The sequence below is a fragment of the Plectrocnemia conspersa genome, unplaced genomic scaffold (genome assembly GCF_051122295.1).
Source record: "Plectrocnemia conspersa isolate PC_06_02 unplaced genomic scaffold, ASM5112229v1 ptg000001l, whole genome shotgun sequence".
NCBI lineage: Eukaryota > Metazoa > Arthropoda > Insecta > Trichoptera > Polycentropodidae > Plectrocnemia > Plectrocnemia conspersa.
In genome coordinates this window covers 29,640,924-29,658,169 of record NW_028277165.1, presented here as the reverse complement: position 1 = coordinate 29,658,169, position 17,246 = coordinate 29,640,924, and the positions used below count along the sequence as shown (strand labels likewise).

At 29.7% G+C, this 17,246-nt stretch overlaps 1 protein-coding gene across 3 annotated transcripts; it reads left to right on the top strand.

Moving 5' to 3' along the window:
- The first annotated feature begins 501 nt into the window (after window positions 1-501).
- Window positions 502-16,999, top strand: LOC148239555 (glutamate receptor ionotropic, kainate 2-like). Of its 3 annotated transcripts, none has more exons than XM_088201669.1 (15): window positions 502-793; window positions 3,844-4,016; window positions 4,090-4,257; window positions 4,324-4,684; window positions 4,744-5,012; window positions 5,079-5,183; window positions 5,237-5,350; window positions 5,428-5,634; window positions 5,708-6,069; window positions 6,135-6,336; window positions 8,146-8,237; window positions 8,298-8,431; window positions 15,509-15,624; window positions 16,468-16,617; window positions 16,728-16,999. In XM_088201669.1, the coding sequence occupies exons 1-15, from the start codon at window positions 715-717 to the stop codon at window positions 16,914-16,916; spliced, it is 2,721 nt and encodes a 906-aa protein (XP_088057795.1). In that variant the 5' UTR covers window positions 502-714; the 3' UTR covers window positions 16,917-16,999. The 3 variants fall into 3 exon arrangements, with proteins under 3 accessions (XP_088057795.1, XP_088057785.1, XP_088057804.1); XM_088201659.1 differs by lacking the exon at window positions 16,468-16,617 and adding an exon at window positions 15,826-15,978; XM_088201678.1 differs by lacking the exons at window positions 16,468-16,617; window positions 16,728-16,999 and adding exons at window positions 15,826-15,978; window positions 16,306-16,407.
- Window positions 17,000-17,246: the final 247 nt, after the last annotated feature.

The window sequence follows — 17,246 nt, the reverse complement described above, 5'->3', positions numbered from 1 at the left end:
AATTTAAGGACCATCGCGTGCCAAATACAGTGTGTTCAGAAAGTTACTAATCATATTTTAAATGTATTCATTCAGTAATGTTATGTTTTATATACAGCTTTCAAGAAAAAAATAAGATTTACGACTTGGCTCTGAGATGTTTATCAAATATGGGTTTTATTACCATACTATAAATATTTAGTTTAATAAAATAGTACTTAAACATAGTTATAAACTTGAAAAAATATACGCATAAGTAATAAAAAATATTAAGAACTTCCTATATATACTTTTTTTTCTTAAAAATCATTTTCATGAATATAATTTATATAAATAAATGTATATTAGAAATATTAAACTATGAGATTTTCGACTAATATATGCCCAAAAGTTGTCACCATATTTTCACTGGCTTGAAATTCTTTCCTAGAATTAATTTTAGAATATTCCGACAATATGTGCTTTTTAAAGCTCATGCCGTGATGAAATGTTGGCACAGTTCCGTTTGTTGATACGACGTTCAGTATTGAATCGTTCTCGAAAGAGAGCGACGTCGCTCTATGCCCCAAAAACCCAAAAATAAACAGAGTTTATGGTTATTTTTGACCAAAACCCAGCGCGAGTTTTTAACACAACAAATAAAAATTAATTATGATATTGTCTTATTTTTCAATAAAAAAATAAATATTTACTGAAAATCGCGTAATAAGCTATGTAAAATAGATCATTAATAAAATGGCGAAGCTTTTGCCACTTTTATTGACATGTGTGTTTTTATTGATACTGGAAGCTGCAACAGAAAATATATTCATAGGTAAGAGCTAAGAACATATTTATGTATGTATAGTGTCGGCTTAATTATAACCACAATTTTGTTACATTCATACATACGATTTTGATTCATCGCAATAAACTTTTTAATGAATCATAAACTTATAAATATATATGGACTCTAGAAACATAAGTTTGCTTAGAGATACTTAGAATACGAATCAACTTTGTGTAAAATAAAATGTTATATATATATATCTTTACAGATGTTTAATTATGATATAAAATATGTATATGTACATATATCTCACATGCAAAATTAAAATAACATTCACTGCTATTAATATGTTACAGTTAAAAGCTAAATTTATGATGAACTATTGTAAAAATCGTTTAAAAAGTAGAAAAAGTATATTTTAACTAAAACAGCAGTATTATTTATTTTATAAATAAGATAAGCAATAAGATGAAGTTAAATTAAAAATTTTAACTATACTAAAAACTTTTAGAATTAGTGTCACAAATCAGTTCAATCAACAGATATTACACTACACAATATACAATCAATCGACGATTATAGATATTAAATATTTAACAAGTTAAAATATATTTTATTGTGACTAGTAAAAATATTCTTAAATAACATTTTTAATTGTTTAATACATTTAATATTAAAGTAGAGAGCAATTGCAAACAAAAAAGATTGCAGTCGAAATATTTAATAAGTAAATGAACTTATGATATTTGCGTTAAAATAAAAATAAAATATTAAGCGCTAAATCAGGTTGACTATACCTTACATAAAATACAGAAATCGTTTTAAAATTATTACAAAGGTACACTATCGCTAAAGAACATAAGCAATACGAATCAGGTAAAGCCTAAGACTCCGAAATACCAATTCTTATGCCTGAACTACACTCTCTGGAAGTTGTCCATTGTCCAAACCGAAGTTACAACTGAAGTTAGCCGAGAGCTACGACTTCGAGTAAGCGACTACACTGCCACAAATTTTATATGCCGTCCGTAAATGAGGGCGGCCGTGAATGACGTCCGGACGGCGGCTTCTGTCACGTACAGCTGGCATATTTGCGCGCGATCGAAAAGTGTACCAAATAATCGCAATTTTTAAATTGTCATTTTATTTAGTTTGTGTAAATATTAAATTTATGCAAAATCTTTGTCGGCTTTTGCAAAATGCCATAAGGCATAAAAATGATACTTCAGAATACGAACACCACATCTGTGAATATCCTAGAATTTGTCGCCATCGATTCTTAATAAGAATTCGTTATGGTGTGACATTTATATAAACTGATCTAGGAAAATACATAGGGATATTCAAAACGATTTTTTTTAACAAAATCAAGTACCACTAATTATTTTTTAATTATTTAATTTTATATGAAAAAAATTTAATATCTCACCGCTCGCACTCGAAAGAGCAGCTCCGACTTCGGTTCCTTTGACTTCGGTCCGTTTGCCAACAATGTTCGGAAGCGCTCGAAGCTGGCCTAGTTGACTGAACTACCCCCACTTTACCTCCCGTTCTCGGTAACCTCAGACAATTTCTGAGAGGTTTTAGAGCGGGTAGAACCGAACTCGACCGAAGTAACCCACTATATTCCCCGTCTTTGGCCAACTTTGGCCAACTTCCAGAGAGTATATTTACTAATATATTTATTTGACCATCTGAAAAATAGAAAAAATCCATTTAATAAAAAAAAATTAAAAAGGAGTTTCAGTCATTCCGATTAACTTATTGTCTTTGCTTGCGCTTATAAAAAAATATCTTCTTACTTATGACGTTTGAGTTAATGCAACAATATGGGGGCAGAAACAGATTATTTTGTTATTAAACTTTTCTTGTATAAATACTTTTTACTTAACGATCATAATTTAAATAGCTGGAAATTTACAACGCAAGCACCCACCACTTATAATTTGGGTAGACACTTTTCAAGACAATTATTGAAACATTATTTTTTCTATTTTCATGAACAACAACTAATCTTTGCTTATGTTTCATTTTTAAATTCTATTTATCAGTGGCCCTAATGCATTTAATTATAATTAAATATGTACGTTTGTATTTTGGCGTGACGAATCCACTTATAAAGCAATTTGCCAATATCTATGTTTAATAACTTTGTAATTACTTTAGTAGTTTTTTTATTATTTAAGCACTGTATTTTTGACTTGATTTATTTAATCGGAAAATATGTATTTACCTGTAATTACTCATAAAAATAAACAAGTCTGCAGAAAGTAGTTACTTACTAAATAATTTTTAAGTTGGCACGATGATTTTCAAGCCTCCGCTAATGTATTCTTTTGTTGTTGTCAAATATAAAACAAGATGGCTGACAGTGCCATGGCAACAGTTTTAAATAATTATTATTTGTTAATAAAATTTTGCTACGCGACAATAATTTTCATTAATTTGTCATTTGACTGAATATAAATAATCAGATTGCAAATTAACTAGGTGTGCTATAACTATGAAAATTAAATATATACCTAAAGTGTTGAGGATTAGAAGAATACATTTATTAAACTAGATAAACAATCATAAGACAATTTCGTAATGAAATCCTAAAATTTTGAATCCTGAATTCGCCAGGCTCCGAAGCCGAAAAGTGAGTTTCTCCTTTTATAATACATAAACCTTATCATTGCTTCCGATTTAATGCACATATACGTTAGATTTGACTAAACCAGTTACATTTTAAACGTGAGCATGTAATATATACTTATGAAGATTGAGGTTAATGTCGATCAAACCATATTGTGATGCAGTCGGTTATTTAGCTAAAGAAGTTTAGTTACAGCAAAATAAATTACACTTGCAAAATTAAACACTATCATATTTTATTAGGATATAGTAGGAAATAATGATAAGTGTATTTATAAAACGAGAGATTTGCATTAGGCAGTCAAAGCGTAAACATACAATATAAACATATATGTAAGATTGAGCATTTATTTATTATAAATTTATCTATAAATATCATTTATTGATTTAATAAAATAAGCTTTAAATTTTTTATTATTACTTTTAGAGATTAAAAATGCAATAATCTATCATTACAGGTGGTCTATTTGACGAAACCGACGACACCCAAGAAAAAGCTTTTGAGAACACCATTCAATTCATAAACAATGAAAGATCCTTATTACCAGACAAAATCTTGGCCCCAATTACCGCAAGGGTCACAAAAGGAGACAGTTTCGCTACAGCTGAAGAAGTATGCAAAATGCTTGGAGTGAGTCAAATGTTATACGATACGTCGTGATTCAGTGTCTATACCACTTTTAACACTTCCGCTCGCCATCCAGCAAGGTACCATCGGTATTTTTGGACCCGTCAGTGGCAAAACTTCCCGTTTCGTTCAATCCGTGTGTGAAGCCAAAGACGTACCACACATTGAAATGAGAGTTGATCCAACGCAGGGCAGAGGAAACTGTCACATAAACTTCTATCCTCATCCGTCTGCTTTGGCCAAGGTTTGAATCTAATTTAGATCTCCAGTACGCTCCTTTAGATATCCCTAACTTTGATTCGAATCATAGGTATATTTAGATTTAGTCACAGCTTACGAGTGGACGTCTTTTGTAATATTGTACGAGAACAGCGATAGCTTCGCTAGACTTGGAGAAATGTTGAAAATGTATGACGATAAAGGTCACACGATAACTTTGAGACAATTGGATGAAGAGACAAATACAGATTTTAGAGATATTCTTAAGAAAGTAAAGAAGACTGAGGAGAAAAACATTTTGATCGATTGCTCTATTAATAAGCTCTACGATGTCCTGATCCAAGCTCAACAAGTTGGGTTGATGTCAGATCAATACAACTACATCATAACAAATCTTGACATGCATACAATTGAATTGGATCCATTTATCCACGGAGGAACTAATATTACAGGTATTAAATCATATATATATTTAATCACAAATATATTTATTTGATTATTATTTATTTAGGAATTAGGCTAATAGATCCAGATGATCCGTTAGTTGTAAGCACTGTACAATACTGGAATACTTTAAATAAGCAACAAGACTCTCCACCAGAAGTAGAAATGACTCCAAAAGACTTAAGAGTAGATGCTGCTTTAATTGCAGATTCAGTCAATGCTTTTTCTGCAGTATTGAAAGAGCTCAATTTTACCAAATACACTAATAATGTATTTGATTGTGAAGAAGAGTATTCTTGGGAGCATGGATCAACAGTCACTAACTTTATGAAAGCTGTACGTAAATTTAAATATATATATATATAACTAGCACGATTATTTTACAATATATTTTATTTTCAGAAACAAACTAAAGGACTCACTGGTGTACTTAAGTTTGATTACGAAGGATTTAGAACAGACTTCGTTTTAGATATAATAGAACTAGCTGAAGGAAAAGTTGTCAAGGTACAATTTTTTTTATATAAATCTATGCATTTTTATAATATTTTATTTAATAGATTGGCACTTGGGATCCTTCTGGTATTAAATTAATAAGAGCTAAACAAGATGCGCAAATAATTGGCGATGATGCTGTACTTGCTAATAGGACATTTATAGTTTTAACTGCTCTTGTAAGTTTTATATATATATATATATATATAATAAGCTAGAAAGTGTTTATTAAACTTATTTAAAAACAAAATTTTAGAGTGATCCATATGGAATGTTAAAAGACTCTGCTGTAAAATTAGAAGGCAACGATCGCTATGAGGGCTTTGGAATTGAATTGATTCATGACCTATCATTGATGCTGGGATTCAACTATACATTCACACTTCAAGAAGATGGAAATTACGGCTCTTTGAACAGAGATACTAATGAATGGAATGGAATGGTAAAACAGTTACTTGACAATGTAAGTATGATCATGAATATATGAAACATTGTAAGAATATATCAAAAATGTTTTATTCTCATATTTTTATTAGAAAGCTGATCTTGCCATTACTGATTTAACTGTGACGTCAGAGCGCGAGAGTGCAGTAGATTTTACAATGCCTTTCATGAACTTGGGTATTAGCATTTTGTTCAAAAAACCAACTAAACAACCGCCTAGTCTGTTTTCGTTCATGTCACCGTTCTCCAACGAAGTTTGGCTATACCTCGGAACTGCTTATTTAGGGGTATCAGTTTTGATATTCGTATTGGCTCGGATATCGCCAAAAGAATGGCAGAATCCTTACCCTTGTATTCAAGAACCTGAACAATTAGAAAATCAATTCAGTATGGCAAATTCTTTATGGTTTACTGTCGGAAGTGTGCTTCAGCAAGGCTCTGAACTTGCTCCTATGTAAGTCCTTAAAATATTTTTTAATAAATAATATTTTTATACTATTTACTATGTGATATTTACAGCGCAATATCTACCAGAATGATGGCTGGAATATGGTGGTTCTTTACCCTGATCATGGTATCTTCTTACACTGCTAATTTAGCTGCTTTCTTGACAGTTGAATCACTTACCTCTCCAATTAGCAATGCTGAAGATTTGGCTGAAAATACCCAAGGTATTCTCTATGGTGCTAAAACTGGAGGTTCAACGTTCAGCTTCTTTAAGGTAATACTAATTATTTGATAATTTGCATAGAGATATTTGTCAACATTTTAAAATAATGTTTGTTTTTTGAAAGACTTATTGTTAATAAATCCATCTTACCAATTTTTTCTACTCATCTAAAAGTAGTTTTTCATAGTATAATACGAATGAGTTAAATTAATTAATATATACTACATAACAAAAACATGACAACTATGTATTTAAAAATATTCCCATTAAAAATTACATATTTTTGACATTCAATCTAACTTGACTTTTATGGCTTTTGTTATGCAAAAACCATACAAGCATTATGACGGTGTTGTATTAGCCACAAAAATAAAGAATAGTAAAGGTATTATGGTCTAGAATTAAAAAGCTTTTTTTTCACAATTTTAGTTGTTGCCTTACTACGTAATATTTTTTTTGTAATACTTCTTATTGACCATACAAAACCATTTTAATCAATAATAATAAATAATAAAATATTGAGATTCATACTAACTTGACGTTCTTTTTTATGCTTGACTCTCGATGACGCTTGTTTTAAAGTCATGGCTTGTTTTAAATTTCATTACAATGATATTTTAATGTATAAAATTTCGTATAAGAGTTCCAAATCTGAGTAAACCTACTAATAGTGTTTATTTAGTATAATATATTTATTTTTTCACGCATTTATATTATGTTTTTTACCAGCTCATATATAATTTATATAATTAACACAATATTGCATAAAATAAACCACTAATGAAATTAATTAAATGGTCAGAATTAATGCATCTTTGGGTCAGAGTTAAAAGCAAATCTCGGTTAGAATTTTATTAACATCCTGCTCATAATTATATTATTTAGGGTTAGAACAAATATCAAATGGCTAGAATAGAAATATAGGACGATTATGTGAATTAAAAAATAATTTAACATTTATAAACATATATATATGGATAATAAATTATTTTTTTGAAATGTCTTATAAAATATCTCACCCGCATCAAAGGTTAGGTACGAGCGAGCGGAAGTGAGTGAGCGTTGATCGGAACATTGAACACCCTATGGATAATTCTTAACGAATCTGCAATTAATCTATTTGACGCGAAGGTATTCAGAGTGACGAACGAAGGGGGAATAACGACAAAGCGGCGCGAAGCGCACGCTTGTTGTGTAGATATCTTGAGTTAGCCATATGTGAATTTAAATCTGATTCTGATGTTAAAAAACAGATCATATCATATAAATACTGACTATTTTTTATAAACAATAAATACCAAACTGAATATATTCTGATTGAACAAAATAATTCTGACCATCTGTAAAAAAGTCTAATTATTCAATATAAATTCTGACCTGTCCAATTTAAATTTTAATCATTTAATATGAATTCTGAGCAATTAATATAAATTCTGACCGCTTATATGTTAACCGATGTATTCAAACCTTTTTATATAAATTCTGACCGATGTAATGTAAATTCAGACCAAAACGATATTAAGATTCTGACCCGAAAAATACGAGCCATATGTATTTTATTTATGGTTTAAAGCTACGCTATATTTATATTAATTTATATTTTTATTTATAGATGTCGACAAATGTATTTATAAAATAAATATATTGCTGTAAATCAAATATGTATTTTATAAAAACACATTTTTATTCTTATTGGGTTAAATAAAATAATATGATTTTTTTTAAATATAAATATAATATATCAATCTTTACTTTTAGCTGTGAATAAATTTGAGAACCTTGAAAAATGAATGAAGTTATCAATTAATTTTTAGATTACTGTTAACATATTATAAATTCATAGCTACGTTTTAATTGCAGGATGCGGAGTATCCAACTTATCAAAAAATGTTCGAATTCATGAAAAATCATCCAAAAGTAATGATGGGTTCTAACGGAGATGGTGTTCATAGGTATTTTTTTAATATTTATAAATGTTAAAAATTATATTTATTATTTTAATATTATTTTAGGGTTCAGAGCGGAGATAAATACGCGTTCTTGATGGAGTCGACTTCGATCGAATACATAACGGAGAGAAAATGCGACATAACTCAAGTCGGAGGGCTCTTGGACGACAAGGGATATGCGATAGCAATGAGAAAGAGTGAGTACAATATCCATAGTGGTGTATTGAAGGGGTTAACGACCTCAGTCGTATGACCACCTCCTCGTATGCGGCTTTTGCCCCTGGTATGAGCACCGTTTCAGAGTGCGCATGAATCGAAAGCAACCCTCGCGAGCTCTCCCTCTTAAATTATGGATTTTACCCCTGAAGCTCCACCCACCTGTTGCTAGGCATTGTGATACTCAATCTTTAGAAAGTGGTTAGAAGTAATATATTCATAAAAAAACGTATTAAATAAAATATTTTCCAGAAAAAAAATTTATATCTTAAAAATTATATAATGAAGATATAATCTATTTTTAATTACACAGCTTATTTAAAATATTAATATATGTATATTAAAAATTGATATGATTTTAAGATAGTATATAGGAATTGGTAAAAGTGATTTGAATAGATTGATAAGAAGCATATAAAACAAATCTCTTTGGGTTACTACCCAAAATTTATAAAAAAACACAATTTTGCACCCACACTTTGAGAGGCACGCTTTCATTTCCGGTCGACAAACCGACTACCTTCTGCAACCCCATGCGATCCCAATCCATTGTAGAGCAACAAGACTCCCTCGCCACTTTCTCTCCACGAAAGAACCTCTACAAGAGGGAGAAATGTAGAAGCTATACGCCACAGCTCGTACAATCGACGCCACATCAAACAGAGAGAGACGATAGCAACATAATACTCTCGAACACTGCAAAAGCAAAACCTTGTACTTTTTTATTTTTATAATATTTCAAATGGTGTGTAAAACACAAAAAACATTCATCTAGCAATGCTGAAATACACATATAGACATATATGTCTGGGTGTGAAGAGAACAGCCCTTGCAATAAGACCACCCTCTATCGCGCATGTTACACTGATGCTCAATTTTCTCTTTCCCCTGGAAGCAAATGTAACTTCCGCTTTTCTCCAAAGCACTTCCGGCTTTGTACTTTCTAATAAATCTGTGTTAAAGTAGATAAGGTGGTTCTTATATATTTTTTAATTGCGATTATCGCATTGTAAACAATAAAAGTTAATAATACATTTTTTATGAATAAAAATAGTATTTATTTACTTTTATTTATAAACAGACATAGTACAACCCTTAAACATTTACTTGATATTATTTTAAATAAATATCTCTGTTTCTAATATGAGACCCTAATAACTTCGTAGAACGTGGGACAACCCCGGGATCGGATGCTACGAAAATATGATAGGTCTACAAAAAAATATATTTAATAAGAAATAAATTGTAGAAAATATATAAATGATGTTCTTCATTATTTTAAATATAAATAATTTTAAATTATAGATTATTAAACCTTTCATAAATGTTAATTAAACATACATCTCTTGAAAATTCATCCATCCCTGTTACCGTCGTAGCCTTTTCCGATTTCTACGATTCTCACATCGGAAAACCAAATTTCCTAATATACGTTTACGTTGTTTTATTAAAAACTGCTTCTTTTATAAAACAATGATGTTTCAATATTTATAAATAATATTATTTTATTAATTTTCACGATAATGTTTGTTTTTTTAGTTCATAGAAAATATATTTTTTATGATAATCATACACCTATTGGTATTTTCTACCCCTGACCACGTAGCAAATATCTCCTCATCGGCTTTAGACTCCTAGTGAGCGTGTAGAACCTGCGGCTACGAATCTCGTAGTACGCCGGAGCACCGTAGCGTCTATACAAAAAATATTATATTTTTTAGCTAGATATATTTTTTTGCAATCTTGTGGCTAATCTGCTTTACAATATTTATTTTCTAAATTGATTTATCACTCAAAATAAATATTATTCATTAAAATTATTTTTAATTAGTAACCATATTAATTGCATTTTAATCTTACCTGAATATTTATAAACTGCTTCTTCTAAATTTGATGAAAAAATTGCTTAAAGTTTGCCTATTCGATTATTTTATTAGTTATATTTTTAATGAAGAAAAATAGTTGCTAAACAGATTTAATTTTATTTAAAAAAATGATTTAAAAATTAAATTTTTCCCTCTTGACTCATATTATTCGTTACTGACACATCTACGTTTTTTATCTTTTAATATTTTTATAAATAATACATAAAATATGATAAATAACATCACAGCTACATAACGTAGATTTTTAACGAATATAAAAAAAAATATTGATAGACCTACATTTATGTAATTGCTTTCAAAAATAAAGAGCTTGCCTATTAATTATATCTCTAGAACAGTTTATTTTAGGGCAGTCTTATTTTAATAAAGATATACTACAAAAACGTAATATATATTTCTCTTCTTATTATTTTATCACTGGGAATATACATATGATTACCGTTTGTTAAAAATATATTTTATTTTTTAGTGTCATTTCTTAAATTAGTAGTAAATAATACAAACAAATATATTTTCCTAAGATACTGCAAAATGTTTAAGTTTATCAAGATCTAATTTTGGGGTTTTCAGAAGTGTTGACATTTTTATAAATAAATCTTAGATACAATTTTTAAGTATTTTAGATTTTTGTATCAATATAAAATATTTTTATTGCTTAATATAACTTAATTTTATAACTTCTAATGCATAACTAACACCCTATTTGTAATAATTTTATGGTTTATAATTAGAACATTAATAAAAAAAACTTATTTTAGTAAATTGAATATTTTTTCCTTAAAAACATTTTCATTAAAACAATTTAGTAAAAAATTGAAGGAGGCAATATAAAATACAATAAAAATTATGTCATAATAAAATTGAGTAAACAGAATTCCTGCTTGCTTTGTTTTTTTCCTACTACAATAAAATGTAGCTTTGATACAACAACGTTATTGGGGAAAAATTCAAAAGTAGTGAAGACCGTTGATAGTTATTGCACCCAAAAAGTTATCGTGTACTACGTGCTGCTGTCAGTAAACCAAAAAAACTGCTCACAAATAAGCAAACTAAAAGAGCAAAAAGATAAAGGCAATTGCGTTTCTGTGCGTAAAATTGTTACATCTTAGCCCAATTTTTTTAGTGCATCTATCAAATGATTCACTCTGCACCTTAACCTTTTAAACGCCGCCAACTATTAGTACGGTCCGTGCACTAAAGATCGGGAATTTTCTAGCAAAAGAAAAAAATATTTTTTTCTTTTAAAATGTATCGATGGTATATTATAACAACGTATAAAATCAAAATGTGTCATTTTTACTGCAATCTGTTCAGATAAACACAATATTTAAGCCAGGGTTGTCACATTATAAAATAAAATAATAAAATAATTAAAAAATATGTAAAATATTGTATATATGTACATAAAAATTATAAGTTCATTTAACACTGATGTGTAAAAACAAAATACCATAGTTGTCACGTGTACTTTACTTTATACTTATTTTACTAGCTATAAAGTGTTTTGTATGACGTAAAATGTTTTAATCTCTTCATCTCTTAAGATAATAAAAACATATTTGAACTAAATAAAGTGCAATTATTATTGATATTAAAGAGATTTGCATTTGATGTTGAATTAGAGTCGCTATTCAGGGTTGCGAGAATAATAAATTACAGTTGTAACTTACGCTTAGCATGTATTTGACGTTATTTTAAATTTTACTATTTTTTTTTAATTTTATTTATTATAAACTATGTGACAACCTTAGCTTAATGTTTTTTATATATGTCCATATTTAACGTACTTTTTTAAAATTTTATTTTTTATTAAAACTAACGTGACAACCCTGACATTTTATTTTTTTGCATCAAATTTGTTTGATTCTATTTTTTTGTATATATTATTTGAAAATATGTAAATATTTTTTTCCAATTTTTTTTTAATATGTCACAGACAAAAATGAATGTTTCTTGTCTTTTTATTGATAATGGTAAATAAATTATTTATTGACAGGTAACAAAAATTTGCGTTTTTCAAAGGCAATGAGCTAATTTTAAATCGATTTTCGTATAAGTTTGCACCTACGACTTTTAAGTCTTGTTATGATGAATAAATTATATGGGTAAATACATTCTCTTTACGCGCGTCACCCCCGCAATGCGAACGCCCGCGTCCACCACACGCCTCGTACCACCCCACGCCGATCGATAGCAAGACGAACAAATCTCTTCTCCTCGTTCTGCTACCCGGCTCCGTTTAGTCGCTTTTCCTTTCTGACGTGACCGCGCACGTCCCGTAGCCGAGGGCGCTGCGGGAATTTTCCTCTCTGCGGGAAAACTATCCTGCCTCCTGCATTAGAAAAGTAGGCGGTGCTATCCGAAAATAAAGAGAGACGAGGCTGGGCAGAACGAGACGGAGCAGGTGGATAGGGGCGGGGGTGGAAGCGTGCGCTTTTCAGATACCCTCTCGAAGGCATGAAGCCCTCGGCGAGAGTTTAGTCTGCTTTTTCACACGGGTCTCTAAGGACGCAATGTCTAAAATTTCGAGGGTAGATGTGTGTAGATGTGGATGTATGAGACGCGTGTGAAACGGCCGTATGTTTTATATGACCTTCAAATAATAATGGTTCAATGATTTTTCAAATAAATAAAATAAACATACGACTGTTTTATAAGGGTTGATAATGCTCATTAATTGTGACGTGGAAGAGATTTATGTATGTTTGCTGTGAAAATGTAGCACACCTATCGGTCAATGCTGTAACTATTAATAAACAATTATATTTTATAAACACGTATCAATAAATATATTTATGTGTAATAATTTGTATATAAATATAACTATATTATACGTAAATAATCAACAGATAAATAATTTACTAGTACTTTAAATAAAAATCATTTATTTTTAAAGTTTATTTATTATTAATTTTTGTAACAAATCAAACAATCATTACTTTATAGGCTATAAAAAGCGTCATATTCCCCATTATACAAACATTAAACAATAAAAACTGAAACGTTTTTAATCACGTACGTATTGGCCGCGATCGTTAAGAATAAGGGACGTGATCGCGACTCTTTATAAAAATCTAAAGCTCGTAGTTGAAAATCGCTGAGCGTGGACGAGTTGCTGACAACACTCCTTAGCAACTTTTAAAAATTCTTTATTACCCTGAGAATACAATGCATTGTATCTCAACGCTTCTAGCAAAAAATCGCTAGAATACAAATACAGACACGATCCGCATTCCGTCTAGTAGAGATATCTGAAAATTGCATTTGAATTCTTTTCAATTACAAGAAATACTCATTCCATACAATAGAGCCATATTTGAGGACGTTGCAAACTAGCGTATCGAAGAGAATAATTTAGCAATCAAATAATAAAGTCACACGCGCTCCGCATAACAAAGCCGAGCATCATCGGTTTCTTATCACAAATTTTGACGATGTGCATACAATCTGCTATATCTGCTCAGTATCACTGTTGAATCAAGGACGAAAGTATTTCTGCTTAAAATATCTCTGACTTAAATGTAGTAGAGAAAATGTGACAACGTTACAATTGACGATGCTGAATGTTAGCCCATTGTTGATCGATCACTTCCACAGCAAATCCAAATTTTTATATAAAAAAAGGGAATCCTACTCTGTGCAAATACTCTAAAATACCCATTAGATCATAGCATATTATAAATATTTCGATTTATTAATTCCCGCATGTATGTCTTTAATGGAGAGGACATAGATTGGATCCCTGTGGTACTCCAGAACGAGTAAAATATTTCCATTTCCAGCTCACATATTTAAGTAACTTGATACGATTCAAGTAACTTGAAAAAAGCTTAAAAAAAAGCTGTTCGAGAAATCGAAGTTACTTAACTCCCAAAGAAATAGCTCATGTAAAACTTTGTCAAATGCTTTTTAAATGTCGACGGATCGACGGATTTTGTCACCGCCATTGAAAGACACAATTATCTTTTGCCAAAATTTACTGTTTACCAGCTAAATACATATATTTTATTTATTAATATGAATACGATTTTAAATAATATTTTTTAAATTTACTTATAAAATTGTGCATTAAACTAATGTAAATTTGTATTGTTATTTTTAATAGATAACTATATAAACTAATAACTAATAAAATAGAGGTTAAGATAAAAATTATTTGCCGAACATTTTTAATAAAAATATATTTATGACGTTAAATTTGCTTCTTACAATCTAACCTAACCTAACTAGCAATATATATCTTTAATCAAACAGCTGACATAATCAGTAATATTACAATAAAAATTAAAAAACAAAAATCTGATTAAATTGTGTTAAATTTTTTTTATTATTATTTATTCAGCTAAATATTGATATTTTTTACAATAAACAAATTTAATTAAACATCCATATTACATAATCAGAAAATCAAAAATAATAAAAAAAAAATAAGGAGAGCTCTTACTAAATGAGTGTAGAATTATAATTTATTTGCCTTTACATGTTTTATATGTGTACGTTACAATAAGTTAAGCCAAATAAACAACTACTAAGTAAGTAGTGAGACACCAAACTGAAATCAATCCGTGAGTTAAAGACATATATTTTATTACTTACAAAATCGTGTCGAGAAAAAGTTTACGATGTGTTTACAAAATTTGATTATATTTATAAATAAAATTAAAAAACCTGTGTATATATATATATATATATACATTCAGCCACCTGCACAATATATCAGTGGTATTAGTTGATGAAAGACTATGGTGTCAATTCAAATGCCATTAAAAACTTTTTGATTTTAATGTATTTTTAATTTTGATTAATCATCGCAGGTTTTCCTATTTTTTTTAGTATTATTTACTATCTTAATTTCTATCATAATAAAATTAATTTCCACAACTTGCATATTTTAAGCACTGCATAATTTATTTTTTTCTACTAAAAGCTTATTATATTTATGCAATATTTTAACATAAACATATTGATATAATATTATAACATAAATATAAATATATATTTATATATTTATTGCGATATCAGGGAAACACAAAAATACGTCTTTAATCAATTACATTTGACCTTTTCGCTATTTTTGTACTAAGCAAACTTTTCTTAAGACATTTTTAATTACCGTAAAAGCACTTTATGTTTAAGTGACACAATACAACTTTTTTTTATTTATTTTTCTAGACTCTCCCTACAGAAACGCCTTGAGTGAGGCAGTATTAAAATTACAAGAGTCTGGAAAGCTGACGTCTCTTAAAAGAAAATGGTGGAAAGAAAAACGAGGAGGAGGAGCATGCTCGGTAATATGTTTATCTTATCTATTGACCCACAGAATTCCATATATGAATAAATATATAATAATTTTAATTTTCTTCAACTTCAATTCCAATGATATTCAACAATCGAACGACTGTATGCGCGTATGTAAAACGGCGTTTTGGTTGGATTGATTTTAAACCCCTATCCCCCTTTTGAATTTTTACTAATTTATGGTAAATAAGGGTACCGAAGATGATGGAGCTGGAGCTCTCGCCTTGACCTTAGGAAACGTCGGTGGAGTTTTTTTGGTTTTGGTCGTAGGATGCTTCGCCGCCATTTTTGTGACCACTTTCGAAATGGTTTGGGAAGTTTGGATGGTGTCTAGAGAAGCAAAGGTCATATCTAAAGTTGTAGATGATTTCAGTAGAACCCTTTTCATACCCTGTGTTTTATTAGAATTAGATTTTATAATACCTCTCCAGATTTTCGAGTATCTATCTCTTCGCAACTATACCATTTTTAAGTGATTTTTCGCAAAAATCAAACGAGATGAAAATGCGATACTGCAATATAAATCATGTAACGCATAATCATCTCTAGATTTTATTTATGCTCAACGAATTAGAACCACATCTATAAATATTTTGAATGAATAAATCGTGTGCTAATGTGGTTCTAATTCTCTAGAAATATACGATAATAAGCTGATTTTTCCATTGAAGATGAAGCAGAGTTTCACCCACATTTTGTTCAACCCATCAATCAAACCTTGATTATCATCCATTTTTACATTTTGGCATGTTATTCCCATTGAACGCTTACCCGCTCGCTGGTGTGAACCTTGACGCAATGTTTTGGCGATTTTTACAAAATCGATCGACCAGTCCGACTCTGGGGACAGCGGCTCCAAGGAACTAGGAATACCGAACGTCGGAGGTGTGTTTTTGGTACTCATCTTCGGTGGTGTTCTGGCTTGCTTCATAGCTTTTGGCGAGATGATCTTTGGCGTCATTCACCGCTCAAAGATACAGAAGGTTACGTATACATTCAAAGATTTTTGGTATCCAAGATCATCCTTTGATTACTAACAATACAAATATTTTTTGTTTAATATAAAAATAAATGTGTGATTTGATGTATATAGGTACCATTCCGTCAAGAGTTGATCGAAGAACTTAAGTTCGTTGCTAAATGCAGTGGAGATACGAAACCAGTGAGGCACAGGAAGTCAGGATCCAAGTCTCCGGATAATGGATCAGAAAAGTCTGGCTCTGGAAAGTCCAAAGATATAATAAACTATGGATTGAAAGCTTCAGACGAAGATAAAGCTTAGTCTTTAAAATTGTTCTTAGTATTTATTCGTATAATTAAATGAAACAAGTATTGAATAAAGTATTTTTGATGATGTAAAAAAAAGTATTTTAAATAAATTGCTTAAAAATCATAATAATATTTAGATAATAAACTATAGATCTACCTTACAATTTAAGTAAATTTCCACTATAGGATTAACAGTAAAAAAAAAAGTAAGAGATAGTCAGCAGGCATAGATGCCTGCCGACGTTTATGTCTTAATAGAGTAATATTTATAATATTATAAGCGTAATATTTATAATATATATAAAATATTACGCCGCTGCGTAAATTTTGCTAAAAGCTTTTT

Coding starts and splice junctions, on each gene's coding strand:
- LOC148239555 (XM_088201659.1), top strand. CDS start 715: ATGGCGAAGCTTTTGCCACTTTTATTGACATGTGTGTTTTTATTGATA. Junction 6,337..8,145: donor CAACGTTCAGCTTCTTTAAG/GTAATACTAATT, acceptor TTTTAATTGCAG/GATGCGGAGTATCCAACTTA. Junction 15,979..16,727: donor TGGTGTCTAGAGAAGCAAAG/GTCATATCTAAA, acceptor TGATGTATATAG/GTACCATTCCGTCAAGAGTT.